The 25,499-nt window shown below is 38.6% G+C and overlaps 1 protein-coding gene across 1 annotated transcript in view; it reads left to right on the top strand.

Annotated features, from left to right (window-relative positions):
• The first annotated feature begins 202 nt into the window (after positions 1 to 202).
• The window catches only part of TBX18 (T-box transcription factor 18), a 44,338-nt gene continuing 19,041 nt past the window's right edge, over positions 203 to 25,499 (top strand). Inside the window, exons 1-5 of the mRNA XM_040428722.1 lie at positions 203 to 558; positions 1,722 to 1,911; positions 3,397 to 3,498; positions 7,666 to 7,837; positions 24,012 to 24,179. Of these exons, the coding sequence (XP_040284656.1) occupies positions 387 to 558; positions 1,722 to 1,911; positions 3,397 to 3,498; positions 7,666 to 7,837; positions 24,012 to 24,179 (804 nt within the window). The 5' untranslated portion in view covers positions 203 to 386. The remainder of the gene's footprint in view (positions 559 to 1,721; positions 1,912 to 3,396; positions 3,499 to 7,665; positions 7,838 to 24,011; positions 24,180 to 25,499) is intronic.

Raw genomic sequence — 25,499 nt, 5'->3', positions numbered from 1 at the left:
AGCAGTCATGGTGTGGGGGATGAGTAGATAAATCTTGGTTAGAACTTTAGACCATTACATTCCCTAACAGCCCAATTAGGACGTAACCCCGCCCCCTGTGGAGGGCTGCACTTGTGGTTGGTCAGAAGCGAGATGATTGACAGCCACCAGGCCCCTCCCCGTCCCGCCGCTTTATTGTCACTAATGAGCAAGTTGTGCCGGCGGTTCTCCTGTCTCCGGCGCTGACAGATCAAGGCTACAAACGTCAATTAGCGGCTGCGATACCGCTGCTTCCCGGGACGCGGTACCGGACGCGGGGATCTGGAGGGGAGAGGCTGCCTGGATTACACTTCTCGCACTGGGGCATGTCATATATATGTGCCGTGTAACCGCGCTGTAGATGAGACATGGCAGACAAGAGGAGGTCACCCTGCACCATGAGCCTCAAGGCGCACGCCTTCTCCGTGGAGGCTCTCATCGGGGCTGAGAAACAGCAGAAGAAGAAGAGGAGGAAGCTGGAGGATGGAGCCGGGGAGCAGCCGGGGGTCCCTGAGCTCCCTGCCTGCAGCCTGCCCCCCTGTAAGTGCCCCCTCTGTACTAGCTGTCTCTATGTACTTCATCCTTTTATACTATTCTTGTTCTGCTTCTTCTGAGTTTTTGCAGCATGTAATCTTGCTGTAGATCTTTAGATATTTTAGAAGTTTCCGAAGTTTTTGAAAGTTTTATAAAAGTTGCCAAAAGTGTATAAAAGTGCACAGCGCAATATAGTTTACAGATAATAGTCATATTTCTCCTTAATACATTATATGTGGGGAGAGCAGCAGATATCATAGAGTGGTGCCCTGCGTGCTGTGAACCACTGTACCAGCAGAAGATAGGGCGACAATATCGGATGGGGACACAACTATTCAGATATAAAACATGAGATAACTGCTGGGAAGTAGAAAGTACAGCAGTTTGCTGAGTTCTGCTCTGAGGAGGGATTTTATAAAAAAAAAAAAAATCCATTAAAGGGACATCATGATATCTTGGCAGCAGATTGAATCTATCAAAATCTTTGTTCTTCCGGGTAGTGGTCACAAAATATGTGTAAAGAATTGAAAATATTGTGTTACTATTCAGTTTAAGGCCGATGGTTTTTTTTTATGTCATTTTTATAAGTTGAGGAATCCTAATATCTATGGAATACAAATTGCTGCAAAATACATAAGATTTCTATCAGTTCAGTAATGATTTTATTGTAATTTATTTTATGTCTTTTCTATCCTATAATTATATATATATATATATATATATATATATATCAATTAACATATTAACATATAAAGCATTTCAGTTAAAACTAATAAAAAAAACTAATAATTAGTATGTCGCACAAAGCGATTTCTGATAAAAAATATATATATATATATATACTAAACTTGCAGCATTAATTGTGTTATTACTGGTAGTAGTGGTATTATTACCATTTTGCTTATTTGTTATATTTTCCATATGGTATATTTTAATATCTATTGGCAAATTATTTTCAATTTGGTCACTTGTTTTAGTCATTCTAGGTTCATAATCTATATCCATAGTCCCAATCCCAGGTTTTAAATAATTTGAGACCTCATGTAAAAGTTATCCACCGGCAGTGATGCTTCGGTATCCATCAGAAGTGATTTTGGTGTATAGAATATGTATGATACAACTAGTGTATGGAGGTGGTGACCTGATTTTTGCACTGTGTGGCCCTGCAGCTCCCAGCGAAGATGGCTATGGTGGAGTGAAGGCTGCAGTTGGAACTTGTAGTTCTCCCCTGTCCTCTCCTGTGGTGGCTGCTCCTGGGGGACCTGCTGCCTCTGTCATTCGTGTGGATCTTCAAGGAGCAGAGTTATGGAAGCGATTTCATGAGATCGGGACGGAGATGATCATCACCAAGGCCGGGAGGTGAGGATGGTCCACTAATTTATTTCATTGATAGATAGATAGATAGATAGATAGATAGATAGATAGATAGATAGATAGAGCCAAGTCCACAACTCTCCTTCATGATGCTGGATGTAGAGCTGCTGCCAGAAGGCCAGTGACATCTCACTAGACAAGGTTTGGCACTCTCATCTCCCTGTGAATGTTTCCATCATGATGTGTTGGCTGGATAAACATCATACACTGTAAATCACCCCTGCCATTACATAGTCTGCAGGCTACACCAAAACCTGAAGCCATAACTGCTCACACAAACATTATGGGATATTCACCTGGAGCTGATGAGAGGACCTTGCCTTGAAAGCCTCAGTTCTGTTCTCCAGCCAGTAATGAGGGAGTAAACAAGACCCAGGATTAAAGTGAAATATGGTCCTATCAGTCCAGCATTCAGGTTCATGGGAGGGTTTATAAGAGTCCTCCAGCCAGGGCTCTACAATGTATATCACTGAGGGACTATGAGACCACCACAGGTGCCAAGAAAAGTTAACTTAGGTCAGGAAATAGGGTTGCTGTTAGAGTAATAGGGGACCAGCTTAGACTGGACTGGGATATCAGATCTATAGATATATTAGAATTGCCCCCTTTACACTAAGTGGCCATCTAATCCTGAAGATACTTATGAAAACATCTAAAAATTTAAAGTAGACCACATAAGTCCTTACTGTCACTAGTCCTCAGTAGCCTGCCTCTTGTAGTATTGGATGCTAGTAGGACACATGCTTAGCATTGAGTACATTGATTCCTGTACATCTTGTTTTACGGAGCCCTCTAGGGAAAGCTGGCTTGTGTAGATGGACAGCAGGATGGGGTCCCTGCATCTAAATTGAAGCTTACAGAATGATGAAGTGACTGCAGATGGGAAGTCTGCTCCAGCAGTTGGAGTCATGTAGCAGCAGCCTGCTCATTAGAGCAGCTCCATGAATTGGGTCTTCTCCTGAAAAGACACGGTTCAAAGACAGATGTACAAGAAAACCTGGATATTATACAAGGAACTCGGCTTATTAAATATTGCACAAACATATCTGATGAAATCCATATGTTCCAGACTACATTTCCCTACCTCTATAGCAGCCATTCTGCACAATGCACTGTTTGTCCAGTGGAGCCTCAGCCAAACCTCCATGTTCTACAGGTGCATAGAGGGAAATATCAGGAGGACACTTTCTTGGCTCTCAGTCTGCTAGGCAGTATTCATTCAGTATTCATTGAAGGCTCCCACTGGATGGACATTGTGTCATAATAAATCACCCATACACCTTAGGAACACCCTAGAACATCCAGCACCCTGTCCTTACTACCATTCACTGTAAAGGGAAACGAAACATCCAGTCTAATTCAGTTTGATTCAATATTTATTTGTTAATTATTTATTGTTGTATTGGCTAATATTTATTTTATTGCTTTTAAACCTTTTTTTTTTTTTACTAATATGGACTTATTTCACAGGCGAATGTTTCCAGCAATGAGGGTGAAGATTTCAGGACTAGACCCTCACCAGCAGTATTATATAGCCATGGACATAGTTCCAGTTGATAACAAAAGATACCGGTAATTATTCAGTTATTAGATATTTCATATTATTTGGTGACCCACATTGCAGTGGGATGTTTGGCATCCGGGCACAGTTATATGTTTTGGTATATATATATATATATATTTACATATTTTTATATATTATTTATATTTTATATATGTAATATATATATTTACATAGTGTGTATGTATATATATATATATATATATATATATATATATATATATATTGGGTATATATATATGTACCTATATATATATGTGTATAGTGTGTGTATATGTGTGTGTATTGTGTGTTTGTGTGTGTGTGTGTATGTATATATATATATATATATATATATATATAAAAGCGTGTATAGTGTGTGTGTGTGTAGTGTTTGTGTATATATATATATATATATATGTGTGTGTGTATATATCTGTGTGTATAGTGTGTGTGTATAGTGTGTGTGTGTATATGTGTGGGTATAGTGTGTGTGTGTGTATATATATATATATATATATATATATATGTGTGTGTATAGTGTGTGTATATATGTGTGTGTATAGTGTGTGTGTGTATATATATATATGTGTGTGTGTGTGTGTATATATATATATATGTGTGTGTGTATAGTGTGTGTGTGTATATATATATGTGTGTGTGTGTATAGTGTGTGTATATATGTGTCTGTATAGTGTGTATATATATATATATATATATATATATATATATATATATATATTAGTGTGCGCGTGCATATATGCAAAATCTGGTATTTTGCGGTAAAGAGTTGATATTGTCATATAGTTCTCCGAGGATCTTATTGGTATCGGTGATTTACATGACATAACTATACTTTAGTGAATTATTATTTTTATTTATGGCTGTTTTCTTGGCATAGTGTCAGGTATATTCATTATGATGTACTAAACGCTTCCGACTTTCCTGGTGCACACACAAAGCCCTGGAAGAAATGTTACGGGTCAGTGTAATGTGAGCGGTTTTCAGCACAAAGGATGATGATATTGATGGTAGTTTATATTGTATATTTCCTAGGACCACCGGTTGTATTATGTATTGAATGTAAATGAAATTAGCTTTTTGATATTTAGACAGAAATTGGCTTCATTTGCTGATTCTTTCCTCAGCAGTTATTGCAGGATTGCTGGGGGAACGAACACTGCTTACAGTGGAAACGAACTGACATACACGTTCATATAAGACAGAGCTTTATGTCTTATGTCTTATGTATCCATTTTATAGAAATCCCTGTAGAAAATGTTACCCGCTCTGTGAGGGCTGGATTATTCTACATTTCTTTGCATCGATTATGTGTTCTGCCTCCCCTCTCTATATTTTCTGCTAGAGCTGATTTGTGTTTTGTTTCAACCATATGATCCATTTAACCATTTCTTACTGTAGACATCTTTGGCTGTGGAGCACTGCAAATAATAACTGAAGCTATGACAGCTTGATAGATATAGATAAAAGGTAGATAAGTAAATAGATAAAAAGTAGATAGATACATAGATAGATGGTAGATAGACTGACAGATAGAAGGTGGAAGGGTGACTAGATAGATAAGTAGAGGGAAGGTATAGTATATATATAGAGAGATAGAGAGAGAGTAGATATGAAATAAATATCTGGCTAGATAGATGGCAGATAGATACATAGATTGAAGCTGGACAGATGACTATAGATGGCAGATAGATAAAAGACAGGTAGATATGAAGTAGATAGCAGGTAGATAAATAGACAAACAAGCAGCTAGATAGATAGAGATAGATAGATAGAAGAGATAGATAGATAGATAGATAGATAGAAGAGATAGATAGAGATAGATAGATAGATAGATAGAAGAGATAGATAGAGATAGATAGATAGATAGATAGAAGAGATAGATAGAGATAGATAGAGATAGATAGAGATAGATAGATAGAGATAGATAGAGATAGATAGATAGATAGATAGATAGGTAGGTAGTAGGTGATGATAGATCAGAGGTCCGATAAATAGATTACAGAAACATATTCCAATAACCCATAGCTAGGCACTGCAAATGCAAATTAAAATTGTTTAGCAGGAAATTATAGTGTTTACATATTTGTGCATTAAAAGTCCAGAATTATTACACTAATAACAGATATAGACAAGTTATTTTCGATGTAATACTTGATATTTTTTCACTACAGTACCCAGTGTCATGCAGATTTTATAGTCTAAATACAATATTCCATTTGCTGAATGAATTACTAAAAGAGTACATCTCAGCTCCTATCTTGGATCTGTGTGGGATTACTTTTCTGCCGGCAAAGTTCTATACTGTTATATACCTGCTCTCTCTCTATTGTCAAAGAGCCATCATACCCACTGCACAAAAATAGCAAAATGACAAAAGAAATGTTTTCCTTTATTAACATGTTTGGAAATTGGAAGTGAACAAAGAACTATAGAATCCTATAGACTAAAATATACATTCTCTATAGAGTTGTCAAGTGGATATGATCTGTTATTCAGTTTATATCAGTATGTAGTGTCATGCTAGATTCACACCACACTCCTCAGTTTTAAAGTAGTTTTTTCTTTCTTTCTTTCTTTCTTTCTTTCTTTCTTTCTTTCTTTCTTTCTTTCTTTCTTTCTTTCTTTCTTTCTTTCTTTCTTTCTTTCTTTCTTAAATAAAAGCCTTGGAGTAGATTCAATAGAAAGTATAAGGCTGGAATCACACAGGCAATTTTTTTTTTTAAATCAAACACAAAAGTGTCAGCCTTCCCTTCTTAGTTTTTCTTCCACTGCTGGCTTTGACACAAAAAACTGCATCCAAAAAAATGGCCAGGAAAACTGCATGTGTGATTCCAGCCTAAAGAAAGGACTTTTGTATTTATCCATTTTGGTGTTTGGCTGAAAATAGTCCTCTGCTATATAATCTATACTCCATTGACTTCCTATTTGTTGTTTTTAGAGAAACATTTGCTTTTCCCAAAATGTTTTCACATTAAGGTCAATAGAGCATGGGTTGGACAACAGAAGCAGAGAAATGCATCAAGCCTTCTCAAAGAGGCCAGAGCAAATGTGCAAGAATGTTTTGGTTGATGGATCATGATGGTCCAGTCAGTAGATCTTATTAAGATTATAATTTCTGAAAACTCATTTTGTGTCTGATTCATCTGAATCTTGTGTTACTTAATTCAGACCTGATCAGTGATGAGCGGCAGGGGCAATATTTGAATTCGCGATATTTCGTGAATATTTGGGCGAATATTCATCATATATTTGCGAATTCAAGAATTCGTGATCTCCAGTAATTTTTTTTTATTGCAAAAATCGGCAATCGGAAATTTCGCAATAAAAAAATTTTGCAATAAAAATTCGTGATACGAAAATTCGCGATCAACACTACTCCTAAAGTTAAAGATATTGCAGCCTTCTCATTAGCCAACAAGCAAGAAGCAGTGAGGGATCATGGGTACTGATGAAAAAAAATCTAGAATATTTACGATTAAGAAGATATAGCACCATATTCTAGGTATTCGCGAATTCTCGAAGTGCCAATATTCGCGATAAAAATTTGCGATTAGAATATTCGCGATCAACACTATCAGTGATACCCAAATCAAAAGTGCCTCAAACTGTATGAAAAGTAGCGCCCCTCTCTTCTTCTCCCCCACTCTTCTTTCTCTTCTCTCTCTCCCAAATGTATTCACTAGAAATTCTGTTTCAACCGAATCCAAATTTATTTATTTATTTTTAAATTTTGTCGGATTTTGATTTCATAGAAATGATTCGCTCATCTCTAATTAAGACCCCTTTTGTTGGAGAAAATGAAACGTTTAAAAACGTGAAGAATTGAGATGATTCAGAAGAGCATTATTTTACATCCATCTATTTCATTTATGTCAGAATCAGCCAGCTGAAGGAACAGTCGTAGTGAATGTTTATGTCAACGAGTGGTGGAATAAAAACAAATGCATTTCAAATTGTTACCCGTTTTGCAATCAATTTAGGAAAACTCCAGAGCAAAAAAAAAAATAAAGTGTGAAATCTGAATACACTGTATATACATAGTCCATGGACTTCTTTCCAAAATATGTAGATGTCCTGTAGAGTGCAGCAAGATGTGCAAGTGGCTGCAATGGAAGATGCTGTCAATAAGTGCATTATTTTGTGTAATAAAATCCTTTTTTTATGTATTTCTTCAGCTACGTTTACCACAGTTCTAAATGGATGGTCGCAGGAAATGCAGACTCTCCTGTTCCTCCACGTGTTTATATCCACCCAGATTCCCCAGCATCTGGAGAGACCTGGATGAGACAAGTCATTAGTTTTGATAAATTAAAACTTACCAATAATGAGCTGGATGACCAAGGCCATGTGAGTATCATTATTGTCTCTTTGTGGCTTATGATTTAACATGTATGTTATGACTGTACTCATCATGTAGGACGATCTATGTGGAGCTTTATAGAGAGCATGAGACTAATAAGAAGTAATGGGAAAGAAACTATGCTCATGGATGTTAGTTGGACTTTTCTTATCTACAATAGGGTAATAATCAGTTCAGTGAAAAATGGATGAAACATTGTTAATAGCTTACCAGTGCTCCAGATAAAAAAGGCTAATTTTTTTAAATATTTTTGTAATTATTTTATTTTCTGCATGGTAAGAAGTTACAAGATTCCATAAAAGAGTCTCAAAATAGAAATACAATTTTTTTTTATAACTGTGTCAATGAATCCAAGATGTATTTTCTAAATTTGCCAAAAGGAGAACTAATGAGTATCTGTTTACAATCTGAGACAAGGCATTGTAATTTTATGTTGGCTCTTGAAATTATTATCTGTTTCCATAATGTGGTATGCCTAAGTACAGAACATTAATGGATGGGCGTTGACTGGTTTTCAACATTTATGGCTAACAATGAGTTACTTTTCATTGGCATTCGTTATATTATGTGTTTATGTGATTTATAGTATACTGTATCTGATATTTATTTAATACTCTACATTTTCTTTCTGTTATTTTCTACTGTAGACTGAATATATGATATTGCAGTGCATGTTTATCACAGTGCAGCTTTCATGTTTTAAACTGTTCATAAAAGCTGAATAAAAGCTGCTCTGTGATTGGTATTGCAATTTGAATTTGATGGATTTTAATGGCTTTGGAGTGGACAATAACATGAATTGGGGTTTAACTGGGAAAATTGTGGAGAAAAGGCTTGGAGTAAGTAAAGTATGATCACCTCACTGATATCCCATGATTCTGTTTCAATGCTAAACTGGCTCTCTACAGGTTTTTTCTTTCTGGTGACGTCTTCATTTACAGGAAATGCTGGCTCAGTTAATCACTGGCTGCATTGGTGAACCTAATCAGGCAGGTATTGGCTGAGCAAGCGATTTCAGAGTGTTGAGAAGAGACCAGGAAGTAGAGACCAGCGGAGATCCTGTAGGCATTAAAACAAGAGTGTTGATGGATCAGTGAGATTAGTATTAGTATATTTCATTGTTTGAAGTACTGTAGTCTTAACCTTTTCCCATCAATGTTTCTGCTGGACAAGCCTTTTAATATATGAAGAAACGTGCACTATCAATAATGCATAATGGTTGGGAGGTTATATTAAATGGGTGCTCCAGGATTTTGATATTGATAGCCTATCCTCAAGATAGGTCCTCAGTATGGGATCGGTGGGGGACTGACTGCCAACATCCCCTTCAATCAGCTGTATGAAGAGGCTGCGGTGCTGCATGAGTGCTTAGGCCTCTCCCTAGGCCATGTGATGTCATATTACTACTGTCACATTGCCTAGGAGCAGCTCTGTCCCATTTAAAGGGAACCTGTCACCGGGATTTTGTGTATATAGCTGAGGACATGGGCTGCTAGATGGCTGCTAGCACATCCGCAATACCCAGTCCCCATAGCTCTCTGTGCTTTTATTGTGTAAAAAAAACGATTTGATACATATGAAAATGAACCTTAGATGAGTCCTGTACGTGAGATGAGTCCAGTGTGAAGGATCCCAGCACTGCTCCGCATTCTTAGAATCTCCTCCTTGCTCCCCGATGTCAGAAAGCTAGAGTGCCGCAATATCGCGATGCACGGGCTAGCGCATGCGCAGTTAGTTCCCTGAAGCTTATGCCTGCACAGGGAAGGAACATGACGACACTGCGCATAGAGCTTACAATTTATGAGGGTATAAGGGGTGACACAAAAGGAAAAAAGTGCTTTTTTGTGGTCCAGCCATCTTAACAAAATACAGGAGCAGATAAGTAAGTCAGCCATCGAAGAATGAATTTGAAGAGGAAGGGGGACAGGGGTAAATGGGGAAGAGTAAGATTTTTAAAACTGTGGATGTTGGGACTAACCTAATTGTTTGGGGTAGGGAACTCCAGAGAACTGGAGCAGCTTGGGATAAGTCTTGAAGATGGGAGTGTATAGCACTTGTTAGGTGGTAGACAGAAATGCGAAGGAGATGTAATGGTTGCAGCACTGTGGAGAGCTTTATGGGTGAGAGAGAGAAGATTAAATGAATCCCATACCGTATGGGCAAATAGTGCAGTGACTGGCACAGGGTGGAGGCATTGAAGGTGCGGTTAGACGGATAGATGAGCCTGGCTGCTGCATTAAGGATAGATTAGAGAGGGGTGAGTCTGGTGAGGGGGAGGCCAATTAGTATTGAGTTACAGTAATTGATACGGGAATGGATCAGGGCAACAATGAGAGTTTTTGATGTTTCCAAAGTAAGCAAGGGGTGGATTCTAGAGATTTTTTTAGTTGTAGGCCCATAAGTGGGCAAGAGATCGAATAGGGATTTAAGTAAAGATCAGTGTAAAACATAACACAGAGACAGAGGGCGTGCTGCCTCGTTGTAATAGTAATGTCACACTGAGAGGGAGAGGTAGGTTAGTAGATGGAGAAAACACAAGTAGTTCAGTTTTTGAAAGGTTCAGTTTCAGATACTGTAGAGAGATGACATAATGTTGGAGACAGTGGAAAAGCAGTCACTGGTCTTCGGTAGTACATCAGGGGTGATTTCAAGGGAGTGTATAGTTATTTGTTGTCAGCATACAAACGATACTGAAAACCAAATCTGCTGATGGTCTGTCCAATAGGGGTTGTGTAGAGAGAGAAGAGGAGAGGAGACAGGACTGAATACTGAGGGACCCCAACAGCAAGAGAAGGAAGAGCCAGCAAATGACAGACTGAAAGAGCAGCCAGAGAGATAGAGAGAAAACCAGGAGAGAGAAGTGTCCTTAAGATGAATAGATTAAAGCATGCTGAGTAGGAGATGGTGGTCTACAGTTCTTTCTGCTCTGCACTGATGAGAGGCAATCACCCTGAAACAACTGTCTGCGGATGAGATGCTGGTTTAGCTATGATCGTAAATTATGTCTCAAGGCCTGTTTTAAAGTTTGAACATTGAGTTTTTGGACAGCTACCTCACATCTGTTGGTGCTGTCATATGCTGCTGCCACAAGCCTGGCTGGATACCATACAGTGAAAACAGTGGGCTCTATCTGTGGGGTAGAGTGGATGGCGATCTCCAGACTATACTCTAACTGAGTTATCATCTCTACTCCTAATCTAAGTCTCATTTTTAATTTGCTTATAAAATGGCTGATACACTGTTGCGAGTCCCCTGATGAGTTGGCCCAAGGTGAATAAAACGGGTTAGAATAAGCTAATTGTAGTAATTCCAGGGCCTCTTCTGTTGTTCCCCTCTTTCTGACGAAGCTGGGAAGTCAACTGGCACAGCGTAGGGACAAAGAAGGGACATCTAAGGAGTTAGGAGTGACACGGTGGGTTCGCCCTTTTTAGAGTGAGCATTTTTTACCCCCTGTGCAGGGATAGATAGATCAATTTGAGTAGGGACTTGTAGGGGAAGAGACCAAGCACGTGGATCCCCTCTTTTCCTTACCTTTATCCCAATCAATGGCTAACCACCACTGATTACACTCCTTGTACATGGTTCAGCATTTTTTGCACCATTGTGTGTTACTGCTTGTTTAATGTTATGCACCATTGTGTGTGTCTGTTTGTGAATTGTCTTTAAAGGGCCATTATTTTAATTGATTATTAAAAGTTAAGTATTAATTAAGGTCACCCACTACCTTTGTCTTCTAATAATCACATCTGGTGGTACCAGAGACACAGCTTTCATTTCAGAAAGATAGCTAATTAGCATATCTTTTATCCCAAAGGAGCATTGCATGGGCTATATGACTCTTTACATTTACTAGGCACTCCCTAAAAGTAGAAATAGTGCTCCTGGATTTTTTTTGTAAGGATACTTTCACACTAGCGGCACGGACCTCCGGCAGGCTGTTCCGTTGGGTGAACAGCCTGCCGGATCCATCCTGACGCTAGTGACCGCGTGCCTCTGGACTGCCGCTCCGTCCCCATTGACTATAATGGGGGCGGAGTTCTGGCGAGGCACGGCAGCGCACGGCAAGAGGTTGCCGGAATAAAACTACGCCATGTCCGACATTTATTTCGGCAGCCTCTCGCCGTGCGCTGCCGTGCCTCGCCAGAACTCCGCCCCAATTATAGTCAATGGAGACGGAGCGGCAGTCCGGAGGCACACGGTCATTAGTGGCAGTCCGGGGGCACACGGTCATTAGTGGCAGGACGGATCCGGCAGGCTGTTCACTCGATGGAACAGCCTGCCGGAGGTCCGTGCCGCTAGTGTGAAAGTAGCCTTAAAATGCAATGATTATATTTATACTTAATCAGATTCCCCACAAAATTTTGGGCTATTGGTAATCAAACTAAAATATTGAGGAAGCCATTAAGAGATGACATATGAACTGATATATATACTATCAAGAAGAACGGGCAGCACTCCAAAAGAAATAAAATAAAAATGAAACCTTTTATTCACCCATGTGGGACAAGCGAGGTTTCGGCTCTGCAATAGAGCCTTTCTCAAACTTGAGAAAGGCTCTATTGCAGAGCCGAAACCTCGATTGTCCCACATGGGTGAATAAAAGGTTTAATTTTTATTTTATTTCTTTTGGAGTGCTGCCCGTTCTTCTTGATTGTGTATATTGGGGTCGTGCTTAGCCCTTTAGGGCTGTTGCACCTGATTATTATTTTTTCTTTAGACGGTGCTGCCATTTCTTTTCTTTATTTCAGTCTATTTATATATATATATATATATATATATATATATATATACAGTGTATTGTGTGATGGTCTATAATAAGGTTGTTCTAAGGAACTCCATGTATAAACACTTATTTTTTAACAATACTAGTTATGCACTCTTACAACTGTTCCTGTCACATTGAAATTTTATAAAATTTATTTGCATCTGAGCTCCAGAAAGTGAGCAGGGATGGAAGCCACAATGCCAAGCACAACCTGTATGTTTAAGGTTTCAGTTCTAAATTATGTACATATATATATATATATATATATATATATATATAGTTTACTTACTAGCCACATAGTGAAGGATTGAGTTAAAATCTTTTAGGAGGTCAGTAGTGAAGATGCCAAGATGAATGCAATGAAAACAAGTCTGTCTAGATCTATCATGTGTCTTTAATTTCCCAGAATTATTCCGCCTCTACCAATTAGGCTACTTTCACACCAGTGTTTTGGATGGATCCGTCATGGATCTTCAAAAACGGATCCGTTACAATAATACAACAGCATGCATCCGTCCTGAACAGATCCATTTGTATTATCTGTAACATAGCCAAGACGGATCCGTCATGAACTCAATTTAAAGTTAATGGGAGACGGAGCCATTTTCTATTGTGCCAGATTGTGTCAGAGAAAACGGATCCATCCCCATTAAATGTTTTAGTTTCCATTTCCTATTAACATTTATACTGAAATCCCATTCATCTGTCTAAATGTTAGTTTGCATTTTGTTTGTGGAAGTACACTGAAGTCCTCAATGACATATCCACATTATCACTATCTGCATATACATGTATGAAGAAAATAAAGGTGTAAGGGTCTATGTACAACAACAGATAATCAGGCTTGTTCCCGATAATTGGCCTGTGTAAAAGGTGCTGGCGATCACCTGATGAATGAGCAAATGCACGTTAGTCAGGTGACTGTGTCTTTTGGCTGGCAACTAAAATCAGTGTTTCTGTGCAGCAGATCGTGCTGTGTAAACAGGAATCTGCTGCTCAAGAACAATGATTTTCTGTAGAGATCATTTTCCCACATACAGTAGAGGTGATTGCTGAAAGTAAATCAAGCTCTCATCTCCACTGACGGGTAGGCAGTAGAGATGAGCGAATCGAATCCCAATTTCAGGATAAATTCGAATCACCTCAAAGTCAAATTTCCTTGTGCTTTATGTAAGCGAATTGATTTAACCTGAAATAGTGTAAAAAACAAAAAGAAATCATACTTACCTCCTTCATTTGCTTGCGACGGGCCACCAGCCGCCATCTTGATTGAAGATCTCGGCCGAAATACTGTGTGTGGTGACGTATGACGTCACCACATCGGCCGGCGTGATGGCGTAATCTTGTGCCGCGCGAGATTTTGCGACAGATCTTCAAAAAAGATGGCGGCGGCTGTCCCTTCACAAGCAAATGGAGGCGGTAAGTTTGCTAAAAAAAAAATTTATGTTCATTTCACACTGTTTTTACACTCAGATGCTGCGATCATGTATGAACGCGGCATCTGAGGGGTACAATGACTGGGGAAGGGGGAGGCGCTATCGCAGCTCCCTGTCATTGCATCCACTACTTACAAAAAAAATCGCTTTGTGATTAAGTAATTAGTCGCAAAACAATTTTTTTTGTAAAATTAGGGAATCAGCTGAATCAAACTTTTGAAACATTTGCTTATCTCTAGTAGGCAGCTATTGGGAACATTTAGTTTGTTACTGATAATTGCTCAAAACATCAGTCCATGTAAAAGGACCTTTAATGTGTAACATTCTAGAGCTGTCTTTCAGCTTTTTCTGTCAGATTTAGACAATGGACAATCTTGAAACTGAAACCCAGCAAAGAGCACCAAAGCAAGTCTATTAAGTAAAAGGGTACATAATTTGGAGATGTGTGTAGTTGCGATGCCAGTTGTAGGTGAATTACTTACCTACATAGATAATTAACCCATTGTTAGTTTACAGTTGCTGTGAGGGAAATATATTTGTTAGTAAAAAGTATATTTATAGAATTAGGTGTGAAAGCTCTATTGTTGTCTTGATAGGCTTAGATAACTATGTCCACAGAAGAGTAGGGGTGAGCGAATCGCGATTCGGATCCAAGATCCAAAGTCCATTCGTCCTCCAACTTTGTTTTAATGCTGTACGGAGACCTGTCTCCATACAGCATTAAAATGCATGGGCTTTGCGGTACCGAAGCCAACTTTGGATTGCTGCTTTAAAGTGTTTTTAAAGTTGTAGAATCGAAAGCCAAAGTTGTCCACTGAAATCTCGCGCAACTTCGAACATCACAAAGTTTGCCTCTGCAAAGCCCATACATTTTAATGCTGTACAGAGACAGGTCTCTGTACAGCATTAAAACGAAGTTGGGGAACGAATCGACTTTGGATCTAAGATCCAAAGAGCGATTTGCTCACCCCTACAGAAGAGCATTGCACTTATTAGGGTCATGTTGGATTCTCTGAGCCACTTATCTCCCTTCCCTCTCTGGTCTTAGAGAATGCTCTGATTGAGAAAGTCAAGTGAAGCTGTTTGCCATAAATTCCTAACAAAGATGAAGTTAAAGAGCCAGGACAGGAAGTAGAATGCAAGGAGTGACTTCAAAAAATTATATCCAGAGAACCACCCATTTTTTGTTAATTAATTACATAATATATTCATAATACACTCACCTAAAGAATTATTAGGAACACCATACTAATACGGTGTTGGACCCCCTTTTGCCTTCAGAACTGCCTTATTTCTACGTGGCATTGATTCAACAAGGTGCTGATAGCATTCTTTAGAAATGCTGGCCCATATTGATAGGATAGCATCTTGCAGTTGATGGAGATTTGAGGGATGCACATCCAGGGCACGAAGCTCCTGTTCCACCACATCCCAAAGATGCTCTATTGGGTTGAGATCTGGTGACTTTGGGGGCCATTTTAGTACAGTGAACTCATTGTCATGTTCAAGAAACCAATTTGAAATGATTCGAGCTTTGTGACATGGTGCATTATCCTGCTGGAAGTAGCCATCAGAGGATGGGTACATGGTGGTCATGAAGGGATGGACATGGTCAGAAACAATGCTCAGGTAGCCCGTGGCATTTAAACGATGCCCAATTGGCACTAAGGGGCCTAAAGTGTGCCCAGAAAACATCCCCCACACCATTACACCACCACCACCAGCCTGCACAGTGGTAACAAGGCATGATGGATACATGTTCTCATTCTGTTTACGCCATATTCGGACCATTTGAATGTCTCAACAGAAATCGAGACTCATCAGACCAGGCAACATTTTTACAGTCTTCAACAGTCCAATTTTGGTGAGCTTGTGCAAATTGTGTCTTTTTCCTATTTGTAGTGGAGATGAGTGGTACCCGGTGGGGTCTTCTGCTGTTGTAGCCCATCCGCCTCAAGGTTGTGCGTGTTGTGGCTTCACAAATGCTTTGCTGCATACCTCGGTTGTAACGAGTGGTTATTTCAGTCAACGTTGCTTCTATCAGCTTGAATCAGTCGGCCCATTCTCCTCTGACCTCCAGCATCCACAAGGAATTTTTGCCCACAGGACTGCCGCATACTGGATGTTTTTCCTTTTTCACACCATTCTTTGTAAACCCTAGAAATGGTTGTGCGTGAAAATCCCAGTAACTGAGCAGATTGTGAAATACTCAGACCGGCCCGTCTGGCACCAACAACCATTACACGCTCAAAATTGCTTAAATCACCTTTCTTTCCCATTCTGACATTCAGTTTGGAGTTCAGTAGATTGTCTTGACCAGGACCACACCCCTAAATGCATTGAAGCAACTGCCATGTGATTGGTTGACTAGATAATTGCATTAATGAGAAAAAGAACAGGTGTTCCTAATAATTCTTTAGGTGAGTGTATATATCAGTGTTTTATGGCAAAAACCAGGAGTTTCTAAGTTCCTTTCCTGCATTTGATTTTCAAATACTGATATAAAATACTGGAAAAAAAAATGGCCTAAAACGTTCATCTGTAGAGACTGTGATAAAATGCCACCATCCATTTTCTTGCAGTCCCTAGTTCTGTATAATAACTGGTCTGGAAAGTGTAATGCTCATGACATTTGCTAAAACAATTTAAGGGAGACCTATTTATGCAACTACACTAGAGATTAGCAAATTTCTGTTTTCCAGTTCTCCATTTCATCACCATTCCATGGGCAGCCTGCTCTCCACTTACTGCTTTATGAGTTCAGGAAATAGGCAAGCAAGCGCACCAGGCTATTTTTGGAAGTCCCACAGTGGTGAATAGAGAGCGCATCATGCATGCATGGCCATCTCTTCTTTCATTGCTACGGTACTGCTTGCACTTGGTTATTTTAGGAACTCTCATAGCAGTGAACAGAGGGTGGCCAATGCATTCTCAACTGCTCTGCCTTCATTTTGGGGAACTCGTTCTAGAGGTAGGAGCAGGTCCCAAATGTGGGACCTTGGTCTATTTGACACTGAAGGCATATCCTAGCGAATAGCCATCATTGTCTGAGATAGGAATACAGTAGACAGCCACTTACACTTTCAGGATGTTATATATAGTAGACAGCCACTTACACTTTTAGGATGCAAAGATGTACATCCACCCAGTTCAGCCTGTTATCCTGCAAAGTTGATCCAGAGGAGGGAAACAAACCCTCATGAGGTGGAAGCCAATTTTCCTCATTTTAGGAAAAAAATCCTTCCCAACCCAAATTAGGCAGTCAGAATAACTCCCTGGATCCATCACCACCTCTAGTTGCAGAGAGTTCCATAGTTTCACTGCTCTTACAGTAAAGAATCCCCATTCTCGTGTTGTCTCGATAGGTTAACCCCTTTCATTTCTAGGGAGTTCGATTTACTCCAGATTACCATTTTCTTTTAAAATGTAGCTATTAACACCAGAAAGGTGAAGGTGCAAACTGACCATTTCAGTAGTCAGTAACTCTGCTTTAAGGCCAGAAATTAGAGTTCGCTAGGCTTGGAAAGGAGTGTTTATCACTATATGCTGAAAGAGACACTCATCTGAATACAAAATATCATACTCATGCTTCTACTCCTAACCTTTAAACCTAACTTTAGCAACATACTTTACATTGACAGTCAGCGTACATGTCATTGATTAATTTGTGATCTTACATTGCTGAGGAGGACTTAATGGGGTCTTTTTGTTTGGTTTTCTCATTGCTACAAAGAAAATGCTGCCAGACATCCTTGAGGCATCACATTACAGTTGAGAAATGACCAACATCATGTCAAGGGTGACACTAACCTCAGCGACTCTTAATACTGGTCCAGGAGGATTTATGGCAAGCAACTGGGATCACTGTTGGCTATTTCTGAGTAATGTCTATAGTCACGCTGAAGTCCGGGGTAACCATATGGCTCTATGACTTTTATGTCATGTGTCAATATAATGATGGTACATTATGTGGTTTTTATTTCCTTCATTTTACTGTTGTTTCAGTGATTTTCTAATAGTGGACAAATAAAGACTGCCATAAATGAATTCACTCTAACACACAAGAAATTGAAGCCAATTATGATTTTTATATATGTTTTTGCCTAATAGAACTATTGTAAACTGGAAAATTATTTTTATATTTATGTATTTTATCTTTACTTTTTCAATATAACTTTTTGGGAAGATTGTTGTATCAAATTTTCTATTAAGTATATCACGTTTGTCTATTAATTATATCATATAAATTGGATATGAATGAGAGATATATCCTGTTGATATTTTGTCTGTGGTGTTAGTAATGGTAATATATTCACTTTCATTAACATCAGGATTAAATATAAACTTAATTCTATTTTTAAAAAAAGTAAAAGAAACACACAGAACAGATGTTAGCTGTTAGCACCATGTCTAATTAGATTACTATTATGTTAAATTAGTGTAATACAATAGATTATGGGGTTATTACTAAAGGATTTAGTGTAACTTGGTCACATGAAGTTACATGTCATATTTCTTAAAATCTGTTTGTTCCTTTTATGCATGTATAAGAATTATAAAAATTATTAATCAATTTCTTCACTTGAATTTAACTCTTTATATTAAGAAGATTAATTTGATTTAATCTATTGTTATGTAACATAAGGTCTTATTTTTATCCATGAATCCTTTGTTGGTAGGACCTAAGAATTGTACACACAGCCATACTTATAAAGAGCTAAAGACAGACTTGGATCCCACCCTGTGAGGTCATTTAAACCTTTCCCACTATGTTATTCATCTCACACATATTTTTGTGGTCTTTACATAGCAATAGATGCCATTATTACTATAACCACATATAGAAAGGCCTGGAAGCATAACATGCAATCACTGGGTTTAATAATTACACATGAAAAAGTGACCACATCTTTGCACAACATGACATTTACTTCATTTGAGCAATTTTTTTCTTGCCCTTTTTGGTGCAGTGCAATGTATATTATATAGTTACTGACCTTAGCAATGAATTCAAATTAAATATTGATCCATATACAGTGCTGCCCATAATTATTCATACCCCTGGCAAATTTTGACTTAAAGTTACTGTTATTCAACCAGCAAGTAATTTTTTGATGGGAATTGACATAGGTGTCTCCCAAAAGATAATAAGACGATCCCGCATTATTGTGGAAAAAACACATTTCTCAGCTTTTATTTACATTTGAGCAAAAAGTGTCCAGTCCAAAATTATTCATACCCTTCTCAATAATCAATAGAAAAGCCTTTATTGGCTATTACAGCAATCAAACGCTTCCTATAATTGCAGACCAGCTTTTTGCATGTCTCCACATGTATTTTTAACCATTCATCTTTAGCAATGAGCTCCAAATCTTTCAGGTTGGAGGTTCTTCTTGCCATCACCCTGATCTTTAGCTCCCTCCACAGATTCTCAATTGGATTCAAGTCTGGACTCTGGCTGGGCCACTCTAAAACGTTAATGTTGTTGTCTGCTAACCATTTCTTCACCACTTTTGCTGTGTGTTGGGTCATTGTCATGCTGAAATGTCCACTGGTGCCCAAGGCCAAGTTTCTCTGCAGACTGCCTGATGTTGTCGTTGAGAATCCTCATGTATTGCTCTTTTTTCATGGTGCCGTTTACTGTGATTAGGTTCCCTGGTCCATTGGCTAAAAAACACCCCCAAAGCATTAGGTTCCCACCACCATGTTTGACAGTGGGGATGGTGTTCTTTGGGTCGAAGGCTTCTCCTTTTTTACGCCAAATGAAGGAAACATCATTGTGACCAAACAATAAAATTTTTGTTTCATCTGACCATAACACAGAAGACCAGAAGTCTTCTTATTTGTCCAGATGAACTTTTACAAAGGCCAAGCAAGCTTTTGTGTGCCTTATCTGGAGAAGTGGCGTCCTCCTTGGTCTGCATCTGTGGAACCCAGCAGTGTGCGGTGTCCGTTGGATTGTCTGCCTTGAGACATTGCCACCAGCAGAGCCCAGATTCACCAGGATGGCCTTGGTGGTGATCCTTGGATTCTTTTTCACCTCTCTAACTATCCTCCTGGCCAGCACAGGTGTCACTTTTGGCTTCCGACCACGTCCTCTGAGATTTTCCACAGTGCGGAACATCTTGTATTTTTTTATAATACTTTGCACTGTAGCCACTAGAACTTGAAAACTAGAAATGGCCTTGTAACCCTTTCCTGACTTGTGAGCAGCCACAATGTGCAGCCGCAGGTCCTCACTGAGCTCCTTTGTCTTAGCCATGACTGTCCACAAACCAACTGCAGAGAGCTGCTGTTTTTCACCTGTTGAGTTGATTAAAACAGCTGTTCCCAATTAATCTGGGTAATTAGGATGCTTTAGAACAACTTGGACTATTTGGAATGGTATAGAACTTTTGATTTTCCCACAGACTGTGACAGTTTGTGAAGGGTATGAATAATTTTGGACTGGACACTTTTTGCTCAAATGTAAATAAAAGCTGAAAAATGTTTTTTTTCCCCACAATAATGCCTCTTGTACATCGTCTTATTATCTTTTGGGAGACACCTATGTCATTTCCCGTCAAAAAATTACTTGCTGGTTGAATAAAAGTAACTTTAAGTAAAAATTTGCCAGGGGTATGAATAATTATGGGCAGCACTGTATGTACCTATAAGATTAGTTGTGTCACATTTCTTTTAATGTCAATGTCACTCTATCTGCAAAATAAAAATTGTGTCCAGTAGTTCTAGTCTGCCCTACAGATTAAGGGTCCATTCACACCGTCTGTAGTGTATTGTGTATAAAACTCCCTATTCTTGTCCGCAATTGCGGACAAGAATAGAAAATGTTCTATTTTTTTTGGGAGCCGTGGACCGGAAGATTGGGGCCGCGCTCCGGAAATGCGGATGCGGAGAGCACACTGTATGCTGTCTGCATCTCTTCTGGCCCCATAGAGAATGAATGGGTCCGGATTCGTTCTGCAATGTTGCGGAACGGACCTGAACCCATTCTATGGACGTGTGAATGGAGAGTGATTTTGTTATGAAAAACTGCCTTTCATATGTTTATACATTTGACTTTTTATCGCAATTGAAAGATGGAACTGAGCATGTGTGTCAACTTCAGTAGGTGCATGTGCACATTGCTCAATGCTATAGTGTTTAAACACCAGGAGGAGCCATTATATTGACATAAGGGGGATATTTCACAACTGGAGCTTTTCTGTAACAGGAAATAAATTACAAAAGTAACTATATTTTCATACTCAAGTATATTATAATAACATTTAATGGCACAACTCCTTTAAGCCATGCACTCACCTCTTTGAAAATGTCCAAACTTTCAGACAAGTTTTATAGTAGCAGTCTTATTGGTTGTCCATGTTAAAGGGGTTATCCAATCCCTATAATCATCCCCTCTAATGCCCAGAGCCTTCATGTAGGTTATACTTACCCTGCTTCCCAGCACCCACGTCGCTCCTGCTCCCCCCACGGCCACTGTTGCATCTTCCCGTCGCGTGGATCAAAACATCTGGTGACTTTGTTAATAGCAGGCCATTACAGGACAAGCCTCCCTAGCATTGTGAGTGACGCCAGGGAGGCTCGTCCCCTTCACAGCCTGCTATTGGCAGCCCCCCAAATGGCAGATGTTTTGATCCATGCAATGGGGAGATGCAGCAGCGGTCGTGCGGGGAGCAGGAGCAATGTGGGTGCTGGGGAGAAGGGTAAGGATAACATATATGTGGGGCCTGGGCATTAGGGAGGTAATTATAGGGGTTGGATAACCCCTTTATGTCAAATCTAACAAATTGCTAATTATTGTCAAATGATCTCTGAACCTTCTCATGTATTTCTATAGTTTTTAAGTGACTAGTGGTTTAACATTTTTCTTATCTAAAAATTATTGACTAGACTAAAAATAGTACCCCAATTCATGAGTGCAAAATAAATAAATAGTGGTCTCAAGGACTCTACATAGCAAAAAATTACTGATGCCCTCAAAAATACTCAAACTTTCAAAGAAGTTTTCTATTAGTAGTCTTATTAGTTGTCCATGTTAAAGGGGTTCTGCAGGGGATCATCAGCATATGATCGGCGGGGGTCCGACACCCGGGATCTCTGCCAATCAGCTGTTTGAGAAGGCCGCGGTTCTGGCAGTAGTGCCGCGGCCTTCTTGTTGTTTACCGCAGGCCCAGTGATGTCACGACTAGTATCAATGGCCTGGGCGGGGCTAAGCTCTATTCAATTGAACAGAGCTTAGCCCTGCCCAGGCCATTGATACTAGTCATGACGTCACTGGGCCTGCGGTAAACAGCGAGAAGGCCGCGGCGCTACTGCCAGCACCGCTGCCTTCTCAAACAGCTGATCAGCAGGTGTCCCAGGTGTTGGACCCCCGCCGATCAGATGCTGATGATCTATTCAGAGGATAGATAATCAGTTTAAAAAAACTGCAGAACCCCTTTAAGTCATCGCTAACAAAATACAAATAATTGTCAAATGATCTCTGAACCTTCTAATCTATTTCTACGGTTTTTGCGTGGCTAGTGGTTTAACATTTTTTATCTTAAAACTTTTTAGTGGCCTGAAAATAGGAGCCAGTTCATGAGTTCTAAAGAAATAAATGTTTTGGTCTCAAAGATTCTTCATAGCAAAAGATGACTGATAGCAGCCATTTCATTTCTACTCTCAGCTTTAGTTGTCTGAAATTAAAATGTTGTCAAGGTTCTTATGGTAATCAATATTATATGAAATATACTGATATTACCTACACTATCACTGAACAAATTCACTGGTGTAGAATTAAAATGTAACTTGAAACAAATAAATTGATAAAAAGAAATGATAGGGAAAAAAACCCTGATATGTAGACCAGTATCTAAGAGTAGGTTCCAGGTCTGGGAAAGTAACAGTAGTAACAATAGTCTTATTCCTAATGTATACCCCTAAGCAGCTACAGTAGGGCTTCCACTCTAACAACCCAATTATGAAAGCTGACCTTCTCTTGTACAGTAGGTCCTATGGACTATTAACAGGTTTCTTTCTCACTCTTTCACTCTCATTTATGTCCTGCTTGTCTCCTGATTGTTTCTATATGATGAAACACTCTAGCATAGGAACAAGAGGGAGTCAGGTTCCAGCATTAGGTCGCCCTTTTCAGGGTGGTAGGCCGACCATGAATTAGGGCTTATGACTAAGGGTCATATGATAGGAAATGGATCACTGAAATTTTCTTCACAAACCTGGAATCTGCCTTAATCTTTCAGTCTACACAACATTTTGTTATGTTATCTATTTATTAATTTTATTAACTTAATTTAAATTTATTCATTATGATTTAACTATTCAACAGTAAATATGTTCAATGATAATGTGATCAATATAATAATTGCTGGACAATGTGAAAGAAGAGTTGGTTGTCTATTTTGGCAAATATATGCCATGCCATCTTGTGTGCTTTGTCAATATTATTGTAACCTAATTCTGTTGCATTAATGCTTGCGGTATTCTTTTAACTGGAAACAAGTGACTGTCTTCTCTATTATTGTAAAGAAGTGCTCATAATGTTTCTATAAAAAGTTAAGAGGCATTGATGACTTCAATAGGGTATGGAAATGGTCAAAGTACCACTTCCAGCACAGTTTGTTCTTGATTATTCATGTCTTCCAACATGAATTTGAAGTCATCAGCATTACAATAAGTTAATATTAGTTTTTGAAGTTGCCGGATGAAAACAAAACCACAGTTTCAAACATAGTTTTTATGACCATTCAACTGTGGATAATTAGGATCAGAAAGGAATTCAGAATGAATTAAATCTTATTGAAGGCTTAAATATTAAATTAATTTCAAACTGATTCCCATTTAATTACCTCATTACATCGATCAACATACACAATTACTGGGTAAAACATACAAAAAGGAAAAAAAAACATAAAAGTGCTTTACTTTAAATAACTAAATTATGCATTTGCCTTCTAGATTATTCTTCATTCCATGCACAAATATCAGCCACGTGTCCATGTGATTCGCAAAGATTGTGGTGATGAACTGTCTCCAGTAAAACCGATTCCAGCAGGAGAGGATGAGAAAGCATTCACATTCCCGGAAACAATATTTACTACGGTGACAGCATACCAGAACCAACAGGTATTCAACATTATCTTAATTATCATTTTTGCATTATATGGATAGCTCATTGGGAAATCAGTCATGGTAGATTAAACATAAAATAGTATTGTGTACTTAAATATATAACCATGGAAATTTGAACTTTCTTCAACGGACCAATGGTGATACACAAATTTATATGTCAAACATGACATACTGTACTCCATGTTCTACCAAATTGTTCCTCCAGATTGCACCAGATTACAGAGGGATTTCCACCAAGAAATAATACTTCTTGAAGAGAATATCTCTACAATACAATATACAATGGGACATGACATTTTTACTTGCCAGATTCTGTTTGTCTATGTGAAATCAGGGACATTGAAAGGAATGATATGGACCTATAGACGTCAGTCAGTGCCATATTACTGCTCTGTACAACCAGTCTGGAGTTATAATACAGCTTTGTGCATAAGGCCTGTAAAGGATAATATTTAAGCTGGCCATACTTTTTAGATAACTATAGATAAATATTATTATCAGTAATTTTGTTGTGGAAGTAATCTTTTACCAGATGAAATAAGTAATCCAGTGCTTTTTTTCAAATTGAAAAATGGCAGGCAATGAGCTAAAACGTCTGCTTTTGTCTATCAGGCTTCAAAGGCCTAAGGAACCATCCTTTATGGAGGTACAGTTTTGACCCATTGCATTCCCTAAAATACATAAAACAGTTTGTTGAAATCTATGACATTAAGATACATTTCTTCTTTCTGTTCATATGCACACTATTTTCAATTATAAGCAGCTTAGGAATTCTTAGAAATTCTGAGGAGAAAAACAGCGTGACCCAGTAGAATCATTAACACATTTAATGTGACGTATGTGTACGTATTTAGGGAGATCACAGATGTAGTCTATTAAAATCATGTTCCTTATTTATAGGAACTCCAGGCAAATACCTCTAATAGTACAATTACTTATTTAAAGTTCTTGAAAATTATTATTTATACAGTGATTTAATATAGATATAGATAAGTTTGATAAGATAAACACAGATTGAGGATTCCATGAATTGTCAGGTATACATTTCTTGCTATGTTCCTTAACGAATTTGTAAGTGTAGGAATACTCTTTGAAATCCAGATTACACTAGCTTCTCATATCATAATAATACAATAACATACTTTGTTTCTGCATAAATAATAAAGCTGCTCAGGTTATTCCATAGTTGACCAATAATGATTTTTGAATTGTTCCAAAACAGTGTTTTGGAGTCTTCAGAGTATGTATTGCAAGATGATCCTAAGCATATGCCTAAATCCACGTTCCCATATATCGAGCCATCTGTAGTTTCCC

This window comes from Bufo bufo, chromosome 4, assembly GCF_905171765.1.
Source record: "Bufo bufo chromosome 4, aBufBuf1.1, whole genome shotgun sequence".
Lineage (NCBI taxonomy): Eukaryota > Metazoa > Chordata > Amphibia > Anura > Bufonidae > Bufo > Bufo bufo.
This window is presented reverse-complemented; position numbering and strand designations above follow the sequence as displayed.